The 22,575-nt window shown below is 44.8% G+C and overlaps 1 protein-coding gene, 1 long non-coding RNA gene and 1 pseudogene across 2 annotated transcripts in view; 2 read left to right on the top strand and 1 right to left on the bottom strand.

Moving 5' to 3' along the window:
• LOC139382249 (intraflagellar transport protein 80 homolog) overlaps window positions 1-1,941 on the top strand; it is a 66,276-nt pseudogene extending 64,335 nt beyond the window's left edge.
• A 7,959-nt stretch (window positions 1,942-9,900) lies between these two features.
• LOC139382990 (uncharacterized) overlaps window positions 9,901-22,575 on the top strand; it is a 29,902-nt gene continuing 17,227 nt past the window's right edge. Inside the window, exons 1-3 of the long non-coding RNA XR_011628679.1 lie at window positions 9,901-11,970; window positions 12,299-12,422; window positions 12,588-12,754. This is a non-coding gene — a long non-coding RNA (uncharacterized lncRNA). The remainder of the gene's footprint in view (window positions 11,971-12,298; window positions 12,423-12,587; window positions 12,755-22,575) is intronic.
• On the bottom strand, window positions 17,740-19,078 carry LOC139382203 (uncharacterized membrane protein C3orf80 homolog). The gene has a single exon (XM_071126086.1). It carries the CDS (start codon window positions 19,076-19,078, stop codon window positions 18,437-18,439), a length of 642 nt encoding a protein of 213 aa, XP_070982187.1. The 3' UTR covers window positions 17,740-18,436.

Genomic DNA, 22,575 nt, shown 5'->3' with positions numbered 1-22,575 from the left:
AGGGTAGCTATGGGTTCGTTCGAGTGCACCCAACAGGCCAGGGTGAAAAGGTCAGGGAGCCATGGAGAGAAGACAGAGAAGAATTAGTGGTGTTGAGGGGAAAGAAGAAACTTCATAGTTAAGAGGGAGACATACAGCCTGTGTGGAAATTGGAGTGAGTGCATGTGTGTGAGAAAGAGATGCAGAGAAAGGGGGAGGGTTATGGAGGAAGAACAAGACTGAAAGGGATTAAGATAGAGGGAGTGAATTAGAGAGAGAGAAAAGGAGGAGAAGTGGCCAGGATCAGTAGTTACTGTCTCTGCCAGCACTCCACAGCTCCAAGACAGAGGAGCACTGCACTGGAGCCAGCTGGCTCTGAAACACACGCACACACACACAGTCACACACACGCATATACACCCCTGTTGGGGAGTATGGGCCAGGAGCTGTGGGGTCAGACTGCTGGCACCCCCTTCCACTCTCTTGCCTCCCCCATTTCTCCCTCTTGTCTCCCCTTTCCTCCACCTCTTCCCTCTGAGTTGAGTCTCTTCCCTCTGATCTGGGCTCAATTGTTCCCTCCTAGTCCTCCTGTGTACTCAGGGCTGTACTGGGGACTAGAGAGTGTGGAGGAGGAGAGGAGGGGGCCTGTGATTTGGGTGATCATGTGTTGAGAAGAGATGTGTATCAAAAGACACTATTGTAAGTGTATGTGTTATGGGGACTGGTGGGGTTTGACACTGGTGGTTCAGTTTGCCCTGCTTATGTGAACCAGGCCTCTCTCACACAACTTTCTGCCTCCCATTTCACTGTGTGTGTGTGTGTGTGTGTGTGTGTGTGTGTGTGTGTGTGTGTGTGTGTGTGTGTGTGTGTGTGTGTGTGTGTGTGTGTGTGTGTGTGTGTGTGTGTGTGTGTGTGTGTGTGTGTGTGTGTGTGTGTGTGTGTGTGTGTGTGTGTGTGTGTGTGTGTGTGTGTGTGTGTGTGTGTTTGTTTGTTTGTTTGTTTGTTTGTTTGTTTGTTTGTTTGTTTGTTTGTTTGTTTGTTTGTTTGTTTGTTTGTTTGTTTGTTTGTTTGTTTGTTTGTTTGTTTGTTTGTTTGTTTGTTTGTTTGTTTGTTTGTTTGTTTGTTTGTTTGTTTGTTTGTTTTCCAGATGGAGGTGGTGGAGATAGCTGTGGCCCGTACAGCGAGAGGAAGAGTCATAGAGTCATAGACAGGAACCGCAGTCATAGACAAGAACCGTGACCTGTACCTGACCGCTGTGCATCGCATCAACAGAGAACACAACATCTGCAAGAGGGAAAGGGAGGGGGAGATAGATTTCAAACTGCTTTGTGTTGTTAAGCACCTAAAGCCTACCAGATAGATCTTTCTAACCATAACCCACATGCACTATGGTCTACACACCATGTGGTAGAGCTTATAGTTAGTTATTCTGAGTGTAGTCAATAAGAGTGTGTTGTCTGTCTCTATCCTGCTCAATAGGTCCACACCATGTCCTAGAATGACTCCGCTAACATCCTGTGTGGTATTCAGGACACACAGTTCACTGTGTGGCACTATCCCGGTGCAGTCTTCACTGGACCTGCTGGCTAAAACACTCTACATGAAAGACGCCAGGTAACAAGCACACACACAAACACACACACACACACACACACACACACACACACACAAACACAAACACAAACACAAACAAACAAAAAAAATCAGTTCCCCATTATCGGAAATAAAAGGTACTGCTTCATCTGAAATGTTTTCATGTTGTGGTAAAGCTGTTTAAAAGAGATTCCTGAGTGGCTGCCCTTCGGCTTTTTTATATAATATATTTATATATATTTTTATATCTGTCGGTCTTTCCCCCTCCACAGTGAGTTCAGCCGTGCGGCCCACATCCTGAACTATGTGGGGACCCAGGTGACGGCTCGTTGGTGTACAGCAGCTTACCTACACCACTGTGCTGCATGAGTACAGCGCCTCCTTTCGCTGGGAGGACGCACTGCGCCTCTGCCGCTTTGCCAAGGTAACACACACCTGACAGGAGAGGGGACATTCTCGTGGGGACATTCTATGGTGACTCCCTGGTCCGGTGCAGAATGAGTCTGATCTGTATAGAGCAGAGCACACATCATATTCAACACCAAATACTGTACAAAACACATCTTTAAAAAACTCTTCACATTATGTTGAAAATAGAATAATGTTGTGAAATAATCCAGGGCCAAATGGCTAACACCAGGCCTGCTGTCTCCCTGGCCCTGCCCCTACCCTACCCAGGAGTGGAGGGCTGCTGTCTCCCTGGCCCTGCCCCTACCCTACCCAGGAGTGGAGGCCTGCTGTCTCCCTGGCCCTGCACTACCCAGGAGTGGAGGGCTGCTGTCTCCCTGGCTCTGTCCCTACCCTACCCAAGAGTGGAGGGCTGCTGTCTCCCTGGCCCTGGCCCTGCCCCTACCCTACCCAGGAGTGGAGGGCTGCTGTCTCCCTGGCCCTGCCCCTACCCTACCCAGGAGTGGAGGCCTGCTGTCTCCCTGGCCCTACCCTACCCAGGAGTGGAGGCCTGCTGTCTCCCTGGCCCTGCCCCTACCCTACCCAGGAGTGGCCTGCTGTCTCCCTGGCCCTGCCCCTACCCTACCCAGGAGTGGAGGGCTGCTGTCTCCCTGGGCCTGCCCCTACCCTACCCAGGAGTGGAGGGCTGCTGTCTCCCTGGCCCTGCCCCTACCCTACCCAGGAGTGGAGGGCTGCTGTCTCCCTGGCCCTACCCTACCCAGGAATGGAGGGCTGCTGTCTCCCTGGCCCTGCCCCTACCCTACCCAGGAGTGGAGGGCTGCTCTGAGCCATGAGCTCTGAGCCATGAGCTCTGAGCCCTCTCTAAAAGCCAGTTATTTATGATAAATGGTGTAATTAGCGGCCTGTAATTGCTAGCACATTGTGGGTTGCAGCACAGCAAAGCAGGGCCAGAGGGACCACAGAACCAGAGCCCTGGCCCCAGGGGAAACACTCAGCCCCCGAGAGGGGCCACGCGGGCTGGGGGGCCACAGATCAGTGAATGTGATTTCTCCTTATGGGTTCCCCCCACCATAGCGTGGTAACAACAGGCAGCGTGGGAACTCACTGTCACCCTTTGGAAGTGGGGTGTGTGTGTATCTCAATGTCTTGTCTCAGGTCTCAGTGTGTCAAATTTCTTTCCTCATTTCTGTGTGGTCTGTTCTATTGTCTCATGTCGGTCTTGTTGTCTCGTGTCTGTCCGATTGTTTATTCAAATAAAATTTTATTTATCAAATGCGCGAATACAACAGGTGTAGTAGACCTTACAGTGAAATGTTTACTTACAAGACCCTAACCAACAAAGCAGTTTTAAGAAAGTACTTTTTAAAAAAAGTAAGAGATAAGAATAACAAATAAATAAAGAGCAGCAGAAAATAACAATAGCGGGGCTATATACAAGGGGTACCGGTATAGAGTCAATGTGTGTAGGCATAAGACTCCTGAACAGCTGTGTCGAGGTAATTATGTACATGTAGGTAGAGTTATTAAAGTGACTATGCATAGATAATAACATAGAGTAGCAGCAGCGTAGAAGTGGGGGAGGCAATGAGTCTGGGTAGCCATTTGATTAGCTGTTCAGGAGTCTTATGGCTTGGGGGTAGAAGCTGTTTATAAGCCTCTTGGACCTAGACTTGGCGCTCCAGTACAGCTTGCCGTGCTGTAGCAGAGAGAACAGTCTATGACTAGGGTGGCTGGAGTCTTTGACAATTTTTAGGACGTTCCACTGACACCGCCTAGTATAGAGGTCCTGGATGGCAGGAAGCTTGGCCTCGGTGATGTACTGGGTCCTACGCACTACCTTCTGTAGTGCCTTGCAGTTGGAGGCAGAGCAGTTGCCATACCAGGCAGTGAAGCAACCCGTCAGGATGCTCTTGATGGTGCAGCTTTAAAAACGTTTGAGGATCTGAGGACCCATGCCAAATCTTTTCAGTCTCCTGAGGCGGAATAGGTTTTGTCGTGCCCTCTTCACGACTGTCTTGGTGTGCTTGGACCATGTTAGTTTGTTGGTGATGTGGACGCCAAGGAACTTGAAGCTCTCAACCTGCTCCACTACAGCCCTGTCGATGAGAATGGGGGCGTGCTCGGTCCTCCTTTTCCTGTAGTCCACTATCATCTCCTTAGTCTTGATCACTTTGAGGGAGAGGTTGTTATGCTTGCACCCCACGGTCAGGTCTCTGACCTCCTCCCGAAAGGCTGTCTGATTGTTGTCGGTGATCAGGCTGTTGTGTCATCGGCAAACTTAATGATGGTGTTGGAGTCGTGCCTGGCCGTGCAGTCATGAGTGAACAGGGAGTACAGGAGCGGACTGAGCACGCACCCCTGTGCGGATGTGTTGTTATCTACCCTTACCACCTGGGGGCAGTTCGTCAGGAAGTCCAGGATCCAGTTGCAGAGGGAGGTGTTTAGGGGTGAAAGGGCAGTATGGAGTGCAATAGAGATTGCATCATCTGTGGATTTGTTGGTGCGGTATGCACATTGGAGTTGGTCTAGGGTTTCTGGGATAATGGTGTTGATGTGAGCCATGACCAGCCTTTCAAAGCATTTCATGGCTAGAGGCGTGAGTGCTACAGGTCGGTATTCATTTAGGCAGGTTACCTTCGTGTTTTCGGGCACAGGGACTATGGTGGTCTGCTTGAAACATGTTGGTATTCCAGACTCAGACAGGGAGAGGTTGAAAATGTCAGTGAAGACACTTGCCAGTTGGTCAGCGCATGCTTGGAGTACACGTCCTGGTAATCCGTCTGGCCCTGTGGCCTTGTTGACCTGTTTAAAGGTCTTACTCACATGGGCTGCGGAGAGCGTGATCACACAGTCGTCTGGAACAGCTGATGCTTTCATGCATGTTTCAGTGTTACTTGCCTCGAAGCGAGCAAAGTTATTTAGCTTGTGTGGTAGGCTTGTGTCACTGGGCAGTCCTCGGCTGTGCTTCCCTTTGTAGTCTGTAATAGTTTGCAAGCCCTGCCACATCCGACGAGTGTCGGAACCGGTGTAGTACGATTCAATCTTAGTCCTGTATTGACGCTTTGTCTGTTTGATGGTCCGTCGGAGGGCATAGCGGGATTTCTTGTTAGAGTCCCACTCCTTGAAAGCGGCAGCGCTACCCTTTAGCTCAGTGCGAATGTTGCCCGTAATCCATGGCTTCTGGTTTGGGTATGTACGTACAGTCGCTATGGGGACGATGTCCTCGATGCACTTATTGATAAAGCCAGTGACTGATGTAGTGTACTAGTCAATGCCATCGGAAGAATCCCGGAACATATTCCAGTCTATGCTAGCAAAACAGTCCTGTAGTTTAGCATCTGCTTCATCTGACCACTTTTTTATAGACCGAGTCACTGGTGCTTCCAGCTTAAATTTGAGCTTGTAAGCAAGGAATCAGGAGGATAGAATTATGGTCAGATTTGCCAAATGGAGGGCGAGGGAGAGCATTGTAAGCGTCTCTGTGCGTGGAGTATAGGTGGTCCAGAGTTTTTTTTCCCTCTGGTTGCACATTTAACATGCTGATAAAAATTAGGTAAAACTGATTCAAGTTTCCCTGCATTAAAGTCCCCCGGCAACTAGGAGCGTCACCTCTGGATGAGCATTTTCCTGTTTTCTTATGGCGGTAGACAGCTGACTGAGTGCAGTTTTAGTGCCAGCATCGGTTTGTGGTGGTATGTAGACAGCTACGGAAAATACAGAAACTCTCTAGGTAGATAGTGTGGTCTACAGCTTATCATGAGATACTCTTCCTCAGGTGAGCAAAACCTTGAGACTTCTTTAGATATCGTGCACCAGCTTCCGTTTAAATATATGCATCGGACCCCGCCCCGTGTCTTACCAGAGGCTGCTGTTCTATCCTGCCGATAGGGGGTATAACCCGCCCGCTGTATGTTATTAATGTCGTCGTTCAGCCACAACTCAGTGAAACATAAGATATTACAGTTTTTAATGTCCCGTTGGTAGAATATACATGCTTTCAGTTCGTCCCATTTATTTTCTAGCGATTGAACGTTAGCTAGCAGGACGGATGGCAAAGGCAGATTAGCCACTCGTCGCCTGATCCTCACAAGGCACCCTGATTTCTTTCCGCAAAATCTTTGTTTCCTTCTTGAGCAAATTACGTGGATGAGGGCCTGTTTGGATGTTTGTAGTATATCCTCCCCATCCGACGTATTAAAGCAAAACTCTTTGTCCAATTCGAGGTGAGTAATCGCTGTTCTGATGTCCAGAAGCTCTTTTTGGTCATAAAAGACGGTAGCAGCAACATTACGGGGCGGCAGGTAGACTAGTGGTTAGAGCGTTGGGCCAGTAACTGAAAGATTGATAGATCGAATCCCTGAGCTGACAAAGGTACAAATCTGTCATTGCAATCAACTGGTTTGTTTGTAACACAACCAAAAAGATGGGTCATTTCGCGGGACGTATTGACTGAAAGAAACCGACAACAAGTAATGACATCATTGTGCACCAATGATATGACCGCTGTTTTGTTGATTGGCTGTATTTTAACCCAATGACCACTGATCGTTTTGAAATCTCGCTGGGTAGATAGCCAATGAGCTGAGGTAAACGGCAATATGTAATGTTTATGTGTTGGAAGACCAACTTGTGTCGTAAAGAGGGTCATTCGCCATTGAAGTTTCATACCGGAAGGAGCAAAGCATGTTACGCACAGTGTTGTTTTTGTAAAGCGCATCTTCAGCTGTTTATATATCAATCAGTAAGTCAGGGAAAGCTAAATCTAAGTCTAGATGTACACACAATTTTAGAAGAAATTGATCTGGAAAATGAGACAGAGATTGTTGGAGGACGATTCATTTAGCGATTCCCAAATGGAGGAATATTTTTTGAACAGAGAGGACATCGTTTTGGACTGGTAAGTTTTTCTCATGCCAATGCCGTTGTTTGAAATTAATAATATAAAATATTATTTGTGAAATGAAATAGCCTATTTGAGGCTGTTGAGGGGAGGGCAGGCCCACAACAATGGCCAAAGTGAAATGGAGACAGTAGATACAGCTGGTCTGTTGTAATATAATAAAGACAGTAGATCTAGCTGGTCTGTCATAATATAATAGAGACAGTAGATCTTGCTGAAATGTCAAATATTAAATGAGACAGTAGATCTAGCAGGTCTATAATAATATATTCAACCTTATGTTCCCTGTACTCTATATATATCTGTTTATTATACCTGTTGATACAGGGCTCATATGTGAAACTATTCTAACTGAACATTTTCTTACACAGTGACACTGACTCCGAATGGGAGCCCCCAGTGCCAAGGTGTCCATCCCCCACTGAAGCTGGTTCATCCAGCTCCTGCCACAAGTGGTGTTCATCTGCCCAAATTTATTTCTGCAGGCATGGATGTGCCTCAGGGCCAAAAAGGGCACAGCAGAAAGAGACTGCTATGGCAGCTGGAATCAGCAGCACAATATTGTGTAGAGGACTGAGGGTCTTCCAAATATTGAAAGTGTTATTTTGTAAATGTATACAGTGGGGCAAAAAAGTATTTAGTCAGCCACCAATTGTGCAAGTTCTCCCACTTAAAAAGATGAGAGAGGCCTGCAATTTTCATCATAGGTACACTTCAACTATGACAGACAAAATGAGAAAAAAATCCAGAAAATCACATTGTAGGATTTTTAATGAATTTATTTGCAAATTATGGTGGGAAATTAGTATTTGGTCACCTACAAACAAGCAAGATTTCTGGCTCTCACAGACCTGTAACTTCTTCTTTTAGAGGCTCCTCTGTCCTCCACTCGTTACCTGTATTAATGGCATCTGTTTGAACTTGTTATCAGTATAAAAGACACCTGTCCACAACCTCAAACAGTCACACTCCAAACTCCACTATGGCCAAGACCAAAGAGCTGTCAAAGGACACCAGAAACAAAATTGTAGACCTGCACCAGGCTGGGAAGACTGAATCTGCAATAGGTAAGCAGCTTGGTTTGAAGAAATCAACTGTGGGAGCAATTATTAGGAAATGGAAGACATATAAGACCACTGATAATCTCCCTCGATCTGGGGCTCCACGCAAGATCTCACCCCGTGGGGTGAGGCAGGACTTTCAGCGTGATCTGCGTCAGAAATAGAAAGGAGTTCTATTTTAGCCCTTGGTAACGCAGACGGTCGTTGGCGAGTGCGAGCAGTGTGGGTGCAATAATTGAATAACGTGGATTTCTACATTTATTTTGCGACTTGTCCGGTCTGGTCAGCATGTAAGTCTGGACAAAATTGTTTAACGGATTTTCCCCCCAGAAAAGTGAGGCGAGCGAGCGATAAATAAATAAAATCATTAGGTGGTAAAGGAATAACAGTAGTTTACCACATTGTTCTGGGCTGCTATATGGACATGAACAATCGGATAAAAATTAAATTTCAGATGATTATTATAATACACAAATTAACATTATTCAGGATGTATAAATAGAATGCAATATTCTATCATATTCAAAAATTATTTGAAAAAAAAAGTTATGACTGTATTCAGTTGTATAGCCTAACAAATTCAAGAATTATTGACAATAAATAATTGTCATCAAATTAAAATGTTGATGCATAATAATGAGTTCATTACCTGAATGCATCTATATAGCCTTGGCGTTAACAAAATATTCAATCAAATATGATTAGGCCTCTCATAGACTAGGCCTTGTAGAAAGAGAGTCAATAAAGTTTGGTCTGCCAAATGAATGTAGCATTGACAAAAATACATAAATCCAGCCATAGAGTATAACCTTTAATCATAAAAAAATGTGTTTATAAAATGCACAATTAGAAGCATCAATATATATAGAGCAAGCGTGACTAAATTCGAGCCCAAATCCTCACCGCATCCTCATTCGATTGTCTCGTCTGGCTGCCACGAAAAGCCCCCACTTGCTAAACTGCACGAAGTGTGTGCGTGCCGCTGGCGATGTACTTTGCTGGACATGCTAGCTGTTCTCGGCGGTGTATCAACACTTCAAACGCATTCCATTGTGGTGTTATCGGTTGGCCTAGTACTACCGGTAAAATGTAAATTATGAATTGCAAATCACCATATAGCTGATACACTTCGAGTTCATCAATCATTTTGACTTCAATTTGGTTATCCAAAATACTATCAGCTTGCACTGCGTCTTTGCTGATGAATGCTCTGATCTCTGGCCAGTCAATTGGTTAAATTACATTGTTGTTTCGTCTTTTTAATCGCTTATAATAGATCTGAAAATGATGGCATCACCATGAATTTAACTGACTGTTTGTTTATAATGAGGGACGTCCCATGTTTAACCTCGACACATAATTTGTGCTGGCATGAGAGAGAAATGAAACATCTGCACGTTGCCTGCAGGTGCGAGCGTGTGTATTTCATTGTCCAATCCGAGACCCAAACATGATCTGAGCACGTGATCTGAGGCTGTTTGGTCTCTTGGGCGTCAATTTGGGAAGCCAGACTGACGACACCGCTCGCACAACCGTTTTATGTGTGAATTAATTGTCAGAGTAGAGGACCTTGTGCATTTCAGGTAAAATAACAACTCAATGTTTATATCCCAGGACAAATGAGCTAGCAACAGCAAGCGAGCTAAATGGGACAAATTAGCTAGCAAGTGCAAGCTAGCTAGCTAAATTGCCATAAATGTTTAATGCTTTTCGACCTGTCCCCAAATTAATGTAATTGGTTCAGATTTTGCTTTGATATTTAACCTGCGTGTCGTGATCGCGTTTGGTGTGGGGGTGACAAAATAAATGTATGCAAGCTGGAGCATGCTCACAGCCGGGTTGGGTTCCGTGTCATCAAGGGAGAGCTAAACAATGAGCCGCATATATTGGCCAAAATAAACAGTAATACGGAACCCAAACTGGCTGGTGTGTTAGAACTGACTTCTATTTTAGCTTTTTTTTGCAGTTTTACTTTAGTACCTTGTTGAAAACAGGATGCATGTTTAGCATATTCTGTACATGCTTCTGTCATTTAGGTTAGTATTGTGGAGTAACAACAATGTTGTTGATCCATCCTCAATTTTCTTCTATCACAGCCATTAAACTCTGTAACCGTTTTAAAGTCACCATTGGCCTCATGGTGAAATCCCTGAGCGGTTTCCTTCCACTCTGGAAACTAAGTTAGGAAGGATACCTGTATCTTTGTAATGACTGTGTGTATTGATACACCATCCAAAGTGTAATTGATAACTTCACCATGCTAAAAGGGATATTCAATGTCTGCTTTTTTAAATGTATTTTTAATAGGTGCCCTTCTTTGCAAGGCATTGGAAAACCTCCCTGGTCTTTGTGGTTGAATCTTTGTTTTAAATTCACTACTCAACCTGAGGGACCTTACAGATGATTGTATGTGTCGGGTACAGAGATGAGGTAATCATTCAAAAATCACGTTAAACACTATTATTGCACACAGAGTGAGTCCATGCACCTCATTGTGACTTGTTAAGCACATTTTTTACTCTACTCCAGAACTTATTTAAGTTTGCCATAACAAAAGGGTTGAATACTTATTGGGTAAAGACATTTCAGCTTTACATTTTTTATTAATTTGTACATAATTACACTTTGACATGATGGGGTATTGTGTGTAGGCCAGTGACACAAAATCTCAATGTAATCCATTTTAAATTCAGGCTGTAACACAACAAAATGTGGAAAAAGTTAAGGGGTGTGAATACTTCCTGAATGCACTGTATGGAAGAAGGAGCGTCACCACTTTAAATAGCCACCCCTCCTCCTTCCTCCCCCATTTCTGGTAAGGGTTTGGTCTTTTGTGGCCGTTTGGTGTGGTTTTTCCCGGAGTGGGAGGAGTGTTGTGGGGAAGTCCTGTCAGCCAGGTATGGAGGATTAGCCCCTTGTGGATACTTTTCATGGCACTGATTGTTGGTAACAGACGCACGCACACAACACACATAGACACACACATGCTGATAGGCCTGTACACAAACAACCATACTGTACACAGTCACACAAACATGAGCAGCCCAGCAGTGTGACTAAATCCCCAGCCAGGCTCTAACAGTCAGCCAACACCACAATCTCTCCTCTGATTGGAGGATACTGGCCCATCTCTCTCTGACCAGCATTTAGTGGCTTTAGCAAAGGATGATTTTGTTGTTGTCTTCACGGTTTTCTGGCCAATGTTGTTTTTCTTAATGAAGGATTCAGATGACAGGATGCATCAGGATGTTGTTCTGGGCTTTGCTTTCAGCGATAATGTTGAGTGGCGTAGTTTGAGGGTGACTAAGAGTGAATGGGAGTGACATTATAGTGACATTATGTCTGTGTGCGTGTGTGCCTGCATGTTTGTCTAAGTACGTCTCCATGTCCTGAGTGAGTATGATATCAGAATCACACACACGGAAGTCAGTTTACAGGGTGTGTGTGTGTGCCCTGCAGAGTGACACTAACGAGGCCTGTGTTGTGAGGATGAGCAGACTGGTAATGGGTAGAGTGTCCATGTGGAGACGCCAGTGTAATGGACCTCCCATCCCTCTAATAACACACAGCCCTCCACTCTCTCAGTGCCCCGTCCCTTTAATGACCCAGGCGAGCAGGGCTAAGCTAGCCCCCCTGTGCAGGGCCTTGTGGTCAGGGCTGGGCCACGCGCTACGCCCCGGCGCCACCACCAGCCTGTCAGGCTGAGCAGCAGTCCCCCCCCCCCCCCCCCCCCCCCCTGACAAATATCCCCATATCCCGGCTCACTGTCCCCTGGCACTCATGCCTGCTCCCTATCATGTGTGGATGTGTGCGTTTGTTTGTGAGTGAGTGCGTGTGTGTATGCGTGCGTACGTGGTGTGTGTGTTTATTTACGCTAAGACAATGTGTGCATGGCAAATGTAATTTCCTATTTGCTTAATGTCTGTCTCTGTTTCTGTGGGCGTGTTGCTGTGGGCGTGTCTCGCTGGCAATGCAATGGCCAATAGGGAGATGACGACAGTGGAGGTGGCCTACGCTGCCATTGGAGAGGTAAGACCCTCCATCAATCTCTTTCTCTCTCTCTTTCTCTCTCCAGGTGGTTATGGTGCAGTATATTAACTCTATCAAGGATCTGCCATCTAAGGAATCTTTAGTGGCCCACATGTTACTGTCCACTCTGCTACAACCTGGTCTACCAAGCCATACAGGTCCACATCAACCTCTACAACTGGGACAGGTGTGGGGGTGTGTGTCTGTCTCTAAATGTCTGTCTGCCTGTGAATCTGAATATTTCTGTCTCTCTGACATGCCTTTCTGTTGGTCTGTCTGTCTTACATATGCGTCTGTGAATGGGACTGAAAGCTTCATGTGTCCTCAGGGCGTTGGAGCTGGCAGTAAAACATAAGACCCATGTGGACACAGTGCAGGCCTACAGCCTCCAAGTTCCTGCAGGACTTTAGCAAGAAAGAGACCAACAAGAGGTTCATGCAGTACGCTGACAGGTTAGGATATGTCATTGCTTTTGACTGTCATATAGTGAACACTAACCAGCTGTAGTAGTAAAGACTTCTTCTCTTTGAAACTAGACAGGTAATGTGCACTTTCTATCAAACTATGTCCCATTAGACTGACCCACTTCTCTAATCCCCCCCCCCCCCCCCGATCAGGTGGAGGTGAACTGGGAAAAGATCCAGGTTAAGGAGAGAGAGAAGGCTGCCATCACCTCTGTCGGGAGCAGCTTGGCCTCTCGACTCTGACCCTTGACCCCACACCTCTGACTTCATCCAGGGACTAAATGTACAACATATTTTCAAGTCGTCATTTCTCAAACATGGTTAGTGTTATTTTTGTGTTTGGGTTTTTTATAAAAAATATATTTTTACAATTTAACTTAAATGCCTTATTCTCTTAGAATGTACATATGTAGACGTTTAATGAATACATATTTATCAGATCGATCAACTCTGACTTATTTTTATCTCAACTGCTATTTCAATGCAGTCAGCCCCAGCCCAGTCCATTTTAACTAGTAATCATAGGCTGCTCGAGGGACGGAGTGGTCTAAGGCATCGCAGTGCTAGAGGCGTCACTACAGATCCGGGGTCGATCCCAGGCTGTGTCGCAGCCGGCTGCGACTGGAAGAACCATGAGGCGGCGCACAATTGGCCCAGCGTCGTCCGGGTTAGGGGAGGGTTTGGCCGAACGGGATGTCCTTGTCTCATCACGCTCTAGCTACTCCTTGTGGCGGGCCGGGTGCATGCACAGTGACTTCAGTTGTACAGTGTTTCCTCCGACACATTGGTGGGCTGGCTTCCAGGTTAAGCAAGCAGTGTGTCAAGAAGCAGTGTGGCTTGGCCGGGTCGTGTTTCGGAGGACGCATGGCTCTTGACCTTCGCCTCTCCCGAGTCCGTACGGGCGTTGCAGCGATGGGACAAGACTGTTACTACTACCAATTGGATATTGCGAAAAAGGGGTAAAGAAAACCTTTTAAAAAAGAGTAATCATAGATATTTGTGTTTATATTAAGTATTAAGGCTTTTACATGTATTCTCTGTGGTGGTGGGAAACAGCTTCCTCCCCTGACAGCGGTCCAGCCCATAATTTGCCATTACACCCTATCGATCTCCACTTCCAACACACACACTCAAACACAGCCCCAGTATGGAAGCCAGGAGCAGCAGGATAGATCCCTGTTATTCTGGTCTGGACACCGGCGCTCCTGGGTTCCTGATGGATACATGATGATGGCTAATGGGCGCAGTAGAGGAGCAGTCTAGGGCTGCTTGTCATACACCATTACAGAGCAAGACTGAATCATTAAATTCAGGCTCGCTCACACCCCTTTCTCTTCATGTCCTTTCTTTTTCCCTCTCTGTTTTTGTATCCTATCAATCCCTGTTAACCCAGGTATTGTCCTAAGTGCAGGCTAGAATGAACTCCCTCCATCTTTCCCCAGCTAACTGCAGTCAGGCCGTTCTTGTCTAGAGTAAAGTTCGATAGAGGGGGACAGGTAGCTATGATGCCGGTGGTAGTGTGGAAGCTCTCCAGTCATCTCTGACCCAAGAGGAGCAGCACTCTGTATCAGCCAGGAGTCAGGTTTCTCATGTGTTACCACCGGAAAAAACACACCTCCACGCACATGTTCCCTGAACTCTTACATAAGTATGTTCAGACACACAGCACACAGATAACACACATACTGAATTGAATACGCTTTATCCAAACCATGCTGCTACTACCAAAGCTCAGACCCTGACGGGGCATAATGTAGGATTTATGAGGAGCTTAATAATGCACATTGATCTGGCCGATGAGTGAGTCAATTGTAAGCTGGGGATGATTAGGTGGCGGTATGGGGGCCAGCTTGGGAATTTAGCCAGGACACCTGGGTTAACACTCCTCTGATAAGTGCCATGGGATCTTTAGGTACCACAGAGAGTCAGAACACCCGTTTAACGTCTCATCCGTAAGACAGCACCCTACACATGGCAATCATTTCCCTGGGGCTTTGGGATATTATTTTTTAGACCAGGGGAAAGGGTGCCTCCTACTGGCCCTCCAACACCACTTCCAGCAGCATCTGGTCTTCCATCCAGGGACCAACCCTGCTTAGCTTCAGAAGTAAGCCAGCAGTGGGATGAAGGGTGGTATGCTGGTGGCAGCAAGTCATGTCAGCAGTCTGTCTCATTATTGTATTCAGATCTCCTTCGAGGGACTCCTCAATGTGCAGAATAGCAGAGATTTACTCCATCTGATTAAACATTAATGCTGGGGATTCTAGAGGATTGGACCGTGCCCTAGGCCCCTGAACTCACAGCCTGTGTAGAGGACTTGTAGAGGCTGTCTCCACTGCAGAGAGTGAAAGTGAGTGAGTGAGAGAGAGAGAGAGAGAGAGAGAGAGCCTCAGAGCCAAAGATGCAAAAATATGATCTCTACTGTTAAATCACAAATTCCAGTAATACCATATCTGTATTCTGACACTAAAACGTACTGTGATGTGTAATGTGTCTGCATCTTGTCTCATTCATCCATCAGTGGATTGAATGCTTTTTTGTGTAAACTCCTCTTATCCACCAATTTCCTCTGTGGAGGAAATCCATCAGTGTCCCAACACAACAGGCCGGCCCTGGCTGGACGGCATAGGATTACCCTCCAGTCAGACAGACTAGCTTTCCCATTATCGTGATCCATAACGGCCATGGTCAGAATCCCTATTGAAGATGATGGTATCATTGAGACTAGGAAGCCTGGCTAAAGCACATACAGCATTTATCTGACATCACTCCTGTAACCCAAACTCCTAATGAGTATCCTTTAGTTTCTCATTGCTTATCCACTCTTATGCACTTCAGATAAACCAGTTATTGGAGAGTTGGTGCATCTCAACAGTCCACTGTTCCACAGAAAGATTAATGATGACTTTTCTCGCCCAGCCTACTGTGGAGAGGATGTGGCTGTGCACAGAGGAGTTGTTTGTAAATGTAGAAATCTATTGCCCAATTCCAAATAGAACCCTACTCCTGTGTCATTTTCTGTGTAGATCTGAGAAGAATGGATAGGTAAGGTTTATAAAATATGGCCAAATATGCCACATAGTCTATCATAAGCTTAGCTGGACATAGCTACAGTTGAAGTTGGAAGTTTACATACACCTTATCCAAATACGTATATACTCAGTTTCACAATTCTTGACATTTAATCCTAGTAAAAATTCCCCGTCTTAGGTCAGTTAGGATCACCACTTTATTTTAAGAACGTGAAATGTCAGAATAATAGTAGAGATAATGATTTATTTCAGCTTTTATTTCTTTCATCACATTCCCAGTGGGTCAGAAGTTTACATACACTGAATTAGTATTTGGTAGCATTACCTTTAAATTGTTTAACTTGGGTCAAACGTTTTGGGTAGCCTTCCACAAGCTTCCCACAATAAGTTGGGTGAATTTTGGCCCATTCCTCCTGACAGAGCTGGTGTAACCGAGTCAGGTTTTTTCTGCCTCCTTGCGCGCACACACTTTTTCAGTTCTGCCCACAAATGTTCTATAGGATTTAGGTCAGGGCTTTGTGATGGCCACTCCAATACCTTGACTTTGTTGTCCTTAAGCCATTTTGCTACAACTTTGGAAGTATGCTTGGGGTCATTGTCCATTTGGAAGACCCATTTGCGACCAAGCTTTAACTTCCTGACTGATGTCTTGAGATGTTGCTTCAATATATCCACATAATTGTCCCTCCTCATGATGCCATCTATTTTGTGTAGTGCACCAGTCCCTCCTGCAGCAAAGCACCCCCACAACATGATGCTGCCACCCCCGTGCTTCACAGTTGGGATGGTGTTCTTCAGCTTGCAAGCCTCCCCATTTTTCCTCCAAACATAACGATGGTCATTATGGCCAAACAGTTATATTTTTGTTTCATCAGACCAGAGGACATTTCTCCAAAAAGTATGATCTTTGTCCCCATGTGCAGTTGCAAACCGTAGTCTGGCTTTTTTTATGCCATTTTTGGAGCAGTGGCTTCTTTCTTGCTGAGTGGCTTTTCAGGTTATCTCGATATAGGACTCGTTTTACTGTGGATATAGATACTTTAGTACCTGTTTCCTCCAGCATCTTCACAAGGTCCTTTGCTGTTATTCTTGGATTGATTTGCACTTTTCGCACCAAAGTACGTTCATCTCTAGGAGAAGGAACAAAACGCGTCTCCTCCCTGAGCGGTATGACGGCTACGTGGTCCCATGGTGTTTATACTTGCTTACTATTGTTTGTACAGATGAATGTGGTACCTTCAGACGTTTGGAAATTGCTCCCAAGGATGAACCAGACTTGTGGAGGTCTACAATCTTTTTTCTGAGGTCTTGGTTGATTTCTTTAGATGTTCCCATGATGTCAAGCAAAGAGGCACTGAGTTTGAAGGTTGGCCTTGAAATACTTCCACAGGTACACCTCCAATAGACTCAAATTATGTCAATTAGCCTATCAGAAGCTTCTAAAGCCATGACATCATTTTCTGGAATTTTCCAGGCTGTTTGAAGGCAAAGTCAACTTAGTGTATGTACACTTCTGACCCACTGGAATTGTGATACAGTGTTAAAGTTAAATCTGTCTGTAAACAATTGTTGGAAAAATTACAAGTAGTTGTCCTAACCGACTTGCCAAAACTATAGTTTGTTAACAAGAAATTTGTGGAGTGGTTGAAAAATGAGTTTTAATGACTCCAACCTAAGTGTATGTAAACTTCCGACTCCAACTGTATATTATTTCTGGTTCCTGGACTACAGATCGATTTAGAATTGAGCATTAAGATATTGAAATGTACCTGCCTGCTAACTGGTCTGGGCGACAGACAGACAGACAGACAGACACAGGTAAGTATGACAGATCAATCAATAAACAGACAAGGGTGTAATCTTTGTTCACTGATCTCTCCTGTATTCCGGCTATCTCAGTCTGCAGCTCCAGCTTTATGTCTGCCAGCTTAGCTCTTTATTTACTGCTGTCTATTCTATACTTCTGTCTTTATGACTGTCTGTATTGTCTATCAGTCATCTTCCTGCCTTTTTCCATGCAAGGCATGTCTGTATTCAAGTTCTCTAATGCTGATGATGGTGAATGATTTGTCATTCAACTATGGTCACTACATCAAAGATAAACTATCAGAGGTGGTCTGCTCACTCACATGGTAACTAGACCTTGGATCAGTATTTAGGATCATCATCATCTCTCATTGAGGAGGGAGGGGGGAGATAGTGTTCATGCTGCAGTGTGTGTGAGCTGAGCTCTCTGATACATTGGATAAAAGCACTTGCTGATGTAACAAAATGTCAGGCATAGCTTATGTAGATGTGTTGGAGAGAGTATTTGTATTCATTTCATGGTGTGACTATTCTATTACTTTTGAATCCCCACTAGGCTACTGAAAACTGCACTAGGTGATTCTCATAGACCCAGCCTGTGACCTGGGGAGAGTTGTGATATGAAGAAAAGAAAACAACATTTCCAATTCTCGCATGCATATTAATACACAGTTGTACATGTGTGAAAAATGACAAATACTATTATATGACATGATTTCTAGGATATAGATATACGAATGAATAGACGTCTTTCAGGCCCAGTAGACTCAAACTCATTCTCAGCCTGTTCATCTCAGAAATATATGGAGGAGAAAGCCAACTGTCTCACGGTGCCTTTGGAAATTGAACCGCTCAGCAAAACTTAATGTGATTGTACCTGGGCCAAATTAGCTGCCTGTCAATACACAAAAGAGCACCAATTATAGCAGCCATATCTCTTTTATTGTCTCCGTTTCTCATACCAAGTCTTAATTTGCATACAAAAGGGGAATCATCCACCCAATCATATAAAACTCACGTCATTGACCAAATTGCCAGTTCATATTATTTTCAACATTCATTGCAACAGATTGTAATTGCACTTGTTATAATATAGCCTGTAAGTCTCTCCTTTAGTTCATAATAAAATAACAATTCTTAAATTGGATAGTCCATCACATTTAGTCAGACAGAATTCCGTGACGCGCGTGTGTTCTGTCCTGAAGTGTCCTGTCCCTCTTCTCTGGGTATCGGTCCTCCCCGCGTCCCTCGGTCCACAGCAGGCTCCTCCGAATGGACCAGTAAATTATCATCCGACTGGTCTCTGCGCACCTCCTGCATGGTCTCTTCGTAGGTCGGCAGGTACTTCACCTCATCATATGCGGGTAGCAGCACTGGCGAGGTGAAGTCCCCAAAACTGTATTCGGGGTACCGGTCCAGTAGGGAGTCCTGGGACGCAGTGGCGTGTCCGTGGAAGAGAGAGGGCTCCTCGGGGTGTTCTGGGTGGGGGTGTCGGCGCGGGCGCGGGCAGATAATCCGCTGGATGAAGTAGCCCATTGCGAAAAGGAGCAGCAGGATCAGGATGCCCGATAGTTTGCGCGTCACCCAGCCCACGTTGTCGAAGAATATATGCAGTGGGAGCTTGCAGCAGCGCACCATGGAACTCGCGCTACTGTTGCCGGCAACGGTAGGGGGACAGCACTGCTGGCCCTCAACGCACTGCACGTCCCCACAGCGGCGGAGCGCGTGGCAGGAGGAAATCACGACCGCGGACAGAAAGGTGATGCTGTATATGCACGTTCTGCTGCCGGTGGCTAGATTAAACATTATGTCCATTTACTAGTCGGTTCGTCTGGTTAGGATAGACCTGTGCGTCCGTGCGTGCCTGCCGTCAGGTTCCTCTTTTGGTGAGAGAGTCCACAGCAGTTTTAGCTACTATGCTGCCTGTTTGTTCCAATCCTCTCCGGAGACAGCTACTGCAGAATAATATAGCCACCAGCTCCTCCGGTTCTGCGAGTGAGACGAGTAGCCTCTTCCACAGGGTGTGAGTGCGCGGGACAAGACTCCCAGGAAGCAAAATGACGTATTTTTCAGACGTTGAAGTCAGGTGCATTCTAGGTGCTGAGTGAAAGATGAAAAACGTATTTTCCGGTTGTCGAAAATATGTATTTTCTAGACGTTAAATAAGTATTTTGGGGATGTTGAAATCCAGTGCATTTTAAGTGCTGAAACAAAAGTGAAAATATGTATTTTTGGAATTTTCCAGATGTAAAAAAATATGTATGTTCCAGATGTTGAAAATACAACATCAGTAGCAGTAAATTCTATGGACAAATTTCAACTGCACATACAGTGCATTCGGAAAGTTTTCAGACCCCTGACTTCTTCCACATTTTGTTACATTACAGCCTTATTCTAGAATTGATTAAATTGATTTCCCCCTCATTAATCTACACACAATACCCCAAAATGAAAACGCAAAATCAGGTTTGTAGACATTTTTGCAAATTTATAAAAAATAAAAAACAAATACCTTATTTACATAAGAATTCAGATCCTTTGCTATGAGATTTGAATTTGAGCTCAGGTGCATCCTGTTTCCATTGATTATCCTTGAGATGTTTCTACAATTTGTTTGGAGTCCACATGTGGTAAATTCAATTGATTGGACATGATTTGGAAAGGCACACACCTGTCCATATATGGTCCCACTGTTGAACGTGCATGTCAGAGCAAAAAAACAAGCCATGAGGTCGAAGGAATTGTCTGGAGAGCTCCGAGACAGGATTGTGTCGAGGCACAGGCCTAGGGATGGGTAACAAAAAATGTCTGCAACATTGAAGGTCCCCAAGAACACAGTGGCCTCCATCATTCTTAAATGGAAGAAGTTTGGAAACACCAAGTCTCTTCCTAGAGCTGGCTGCCCAGCCAAACTGAGCAATCAGGAGAGAAGGATCTTGCTCAGGGAAGTGACCAAGAACCCGATGGTCACTCTGACAGAGCTCCAGAGTTCCTCTGTGGAGATGGGAGAACATTGCAGAAGGACAACCATCTCTGCAGCACTCCACCAATCAAGCCTTTATGGTAGAGTGGCCAGACAGAAGCCACTCCTCAGTAAAAGGCACATGAAAGCCTGCTTGTAGTTTGCCAAAAGGCACCTAAATGACTCTTGGACCATGAGAAACAAGATTCTCTGGTCTGAAGAAACCAAGATCGAACTTTTTGGCCTGAATGCCAATCGTCACGTCTGGAGGAAACCTGGCACCATCCCTACAGTGAACTAGTCATAGATGTCTAGGCTATGTTTCACAAGTTTGAACATCACAGTACAGTATGGCACAGTTCACTACAGTAGAGCACAGTACGGTATGGTACAGGATTGTAGAGTTTTATTCAGTAGAGTAGACTACAGTAGAGTTCAGTATAGTACAGAGTAGTTTAATACAGTAGTGTACAGTACAGTAGAGTTTAATTCAGTAGAGTAGAGTACATTAGAGTAAAGTAGGATACAATAGAGTACACAATACTTTACTATTATTTACTTTACTATTATTTACTTTATTTACTATATTCTACTGAATTGTACTGTACTCTACTGTACTATACTATGTACTGTAATGTAGGCCTACTGTACTCTGCTGTGCTCTACTGTACTGCATTGTGCTGTACTGTTCTGTCCAAACTTGTGAAACATATATGTCTGTGATTGGCTCAGATTTGGACAGGACCAAATCTGAACCAATTGTAGACGTCTTTGTTTGCGCCAAATCAAGGCCGGTCCGGACCAAATCTGAACCAATTATAGATGTCTATGTTTGGGCCAAATATAGGCCGGTCCAGACCGGACAAAATCTGAATCAAGCATAGATGTGTGGGGTAAGATTAGCTCAATCATTGCAGGTTCTGAAGAGCAAAAGTGTGTAAAGGGTTTTGTCCCAGCCCAGCTCTAATACCTGACTTAAATAATCAACATATTGAGTCACGGTGATAGGCTATGATTTGTATTCATGTATGAGCTGGTCTGGAACAAAAGCTTATTCACACCCCTACAATTCAAATCTGGAGATGGACACCCTTTTAAGTCATTATTCTGTACTATGGATACAATCGGTGGGATTCATTTAGATGGTATTGATATACAGTTGAAGTCGGAAGTTTACATACACCTTAGCCAAATACATTTAAACTCAGTTTTTCACAATTCCTGACATTTAATCCTAGTATAAATTCCCTGTTTTAGGTCAGTTAGGATCACAGTGGGTCAGTGGGTCAGAAGTTTAAATACACTCAATTAGTATTTGGTAGCATTACCTTTAAATTGTTTAACTTGGGTGAAACGTTTCGGATAGCCTTCCACAAGCTTCCCACAATAAGTTGGGTGAATTTTGGCCCATTCATCCTGACAGCTGGTGTAACTGAGTCAGGTTTGAAGGCCTCCTTGCTCGCACACACTTTTTCAGTTCTGCCCACACATTTTCTTTAGGACTGAGGTCAGGGCTTTGTGATGGTCACCCCAATACCTTGACTTTGTTGTCCTTAAAACATTTTGCCACAACTTTGGAAGTATGCTTGGCGTCATTGTCCATTTGGAAGACCTATTTGCGACCAAGCTTTATCTTCCTGACTGATGTCTTGAGCGGTTCCTTCAGTATATCCACATAATTGTCCATCCACATAATTGTCCTTCCTCATGATGCCATCTATTTTTTGAAGTGCACCAGTCCCTCCTGCAGCAAAGCACCCCCACAACATGATGCTGCCACCCCCGTGCTTCACGGTTGGGATGGTGTTCTTCAGCTTGCAAGACTCCCCCTTTTTCCTCCAAACATAACGATGGTCATTATGGCCAAACAGTTCTATTTTTGTTTCATCAGACCAGAGGACATTTCTCCAAAAAGTATGATCTTTGCCCCCATGTGCAGTTGCAAACCGTAGTCTGGCTTTTTTATGGTGGTTTTGGAGCAGTGGCTTCTTCCTTGCTGAGCGGCCTTTCAGGTTATGTCGATATAGGACTCATTTTACTTTGGATATAAATACTTCTGTACCTGTTTCCTCCAGCATGGAGGTCTACAATTTTGGGCTGATTTATTTAGATTTTATCATAATGTAAAGCAAAGAGGCACTGAGTTTGAAGATAGGTCTTGAGTTACATCCACAGGTACACCTCCAATTGACTCAAATTATGTCAATTAGTCTATCAGAAGCTTCTAAAGCCATGACATAATTTTCTGGAATTTTCCAAGCTGTTTAAAGGCACAATCAACTTAGTGTATGTAAACTTCTGACCCACTGGAATTGTGATAGATTTCACTTATATTTCGCTC

The sequence above is a fragment of the Oncorhynchus clarkii genome, chromosome 24, assembly GCF_045791955.1.
Source record: "Oncorhynchus clarkii lewisi isolate Uvic-CL-2024 chromosome 24, UVic_Ocla_1.0, whole genome shotgun sequence".
NCBI lineage: Eukaryota > Metazoa > Chordata > Actinopteri > Salmoniformes > Salmonidae > Oncorhynchus > Oncorhynchus clarkii.
The sequence above is the reverse complement of the archived record's forward strand: the minus strand, read 5'-3'. Positions and strand labels throughout refer to the sequence as shown.

Coding starts and splice junctions, on each gene's coding strand:
- LOC139382203 (XM_071126086.1), bottom strand. CDS start 19,078: ATGTTTAATCTAGCCACCGGCAGCAGAACGTGCATATACAGCATCACC.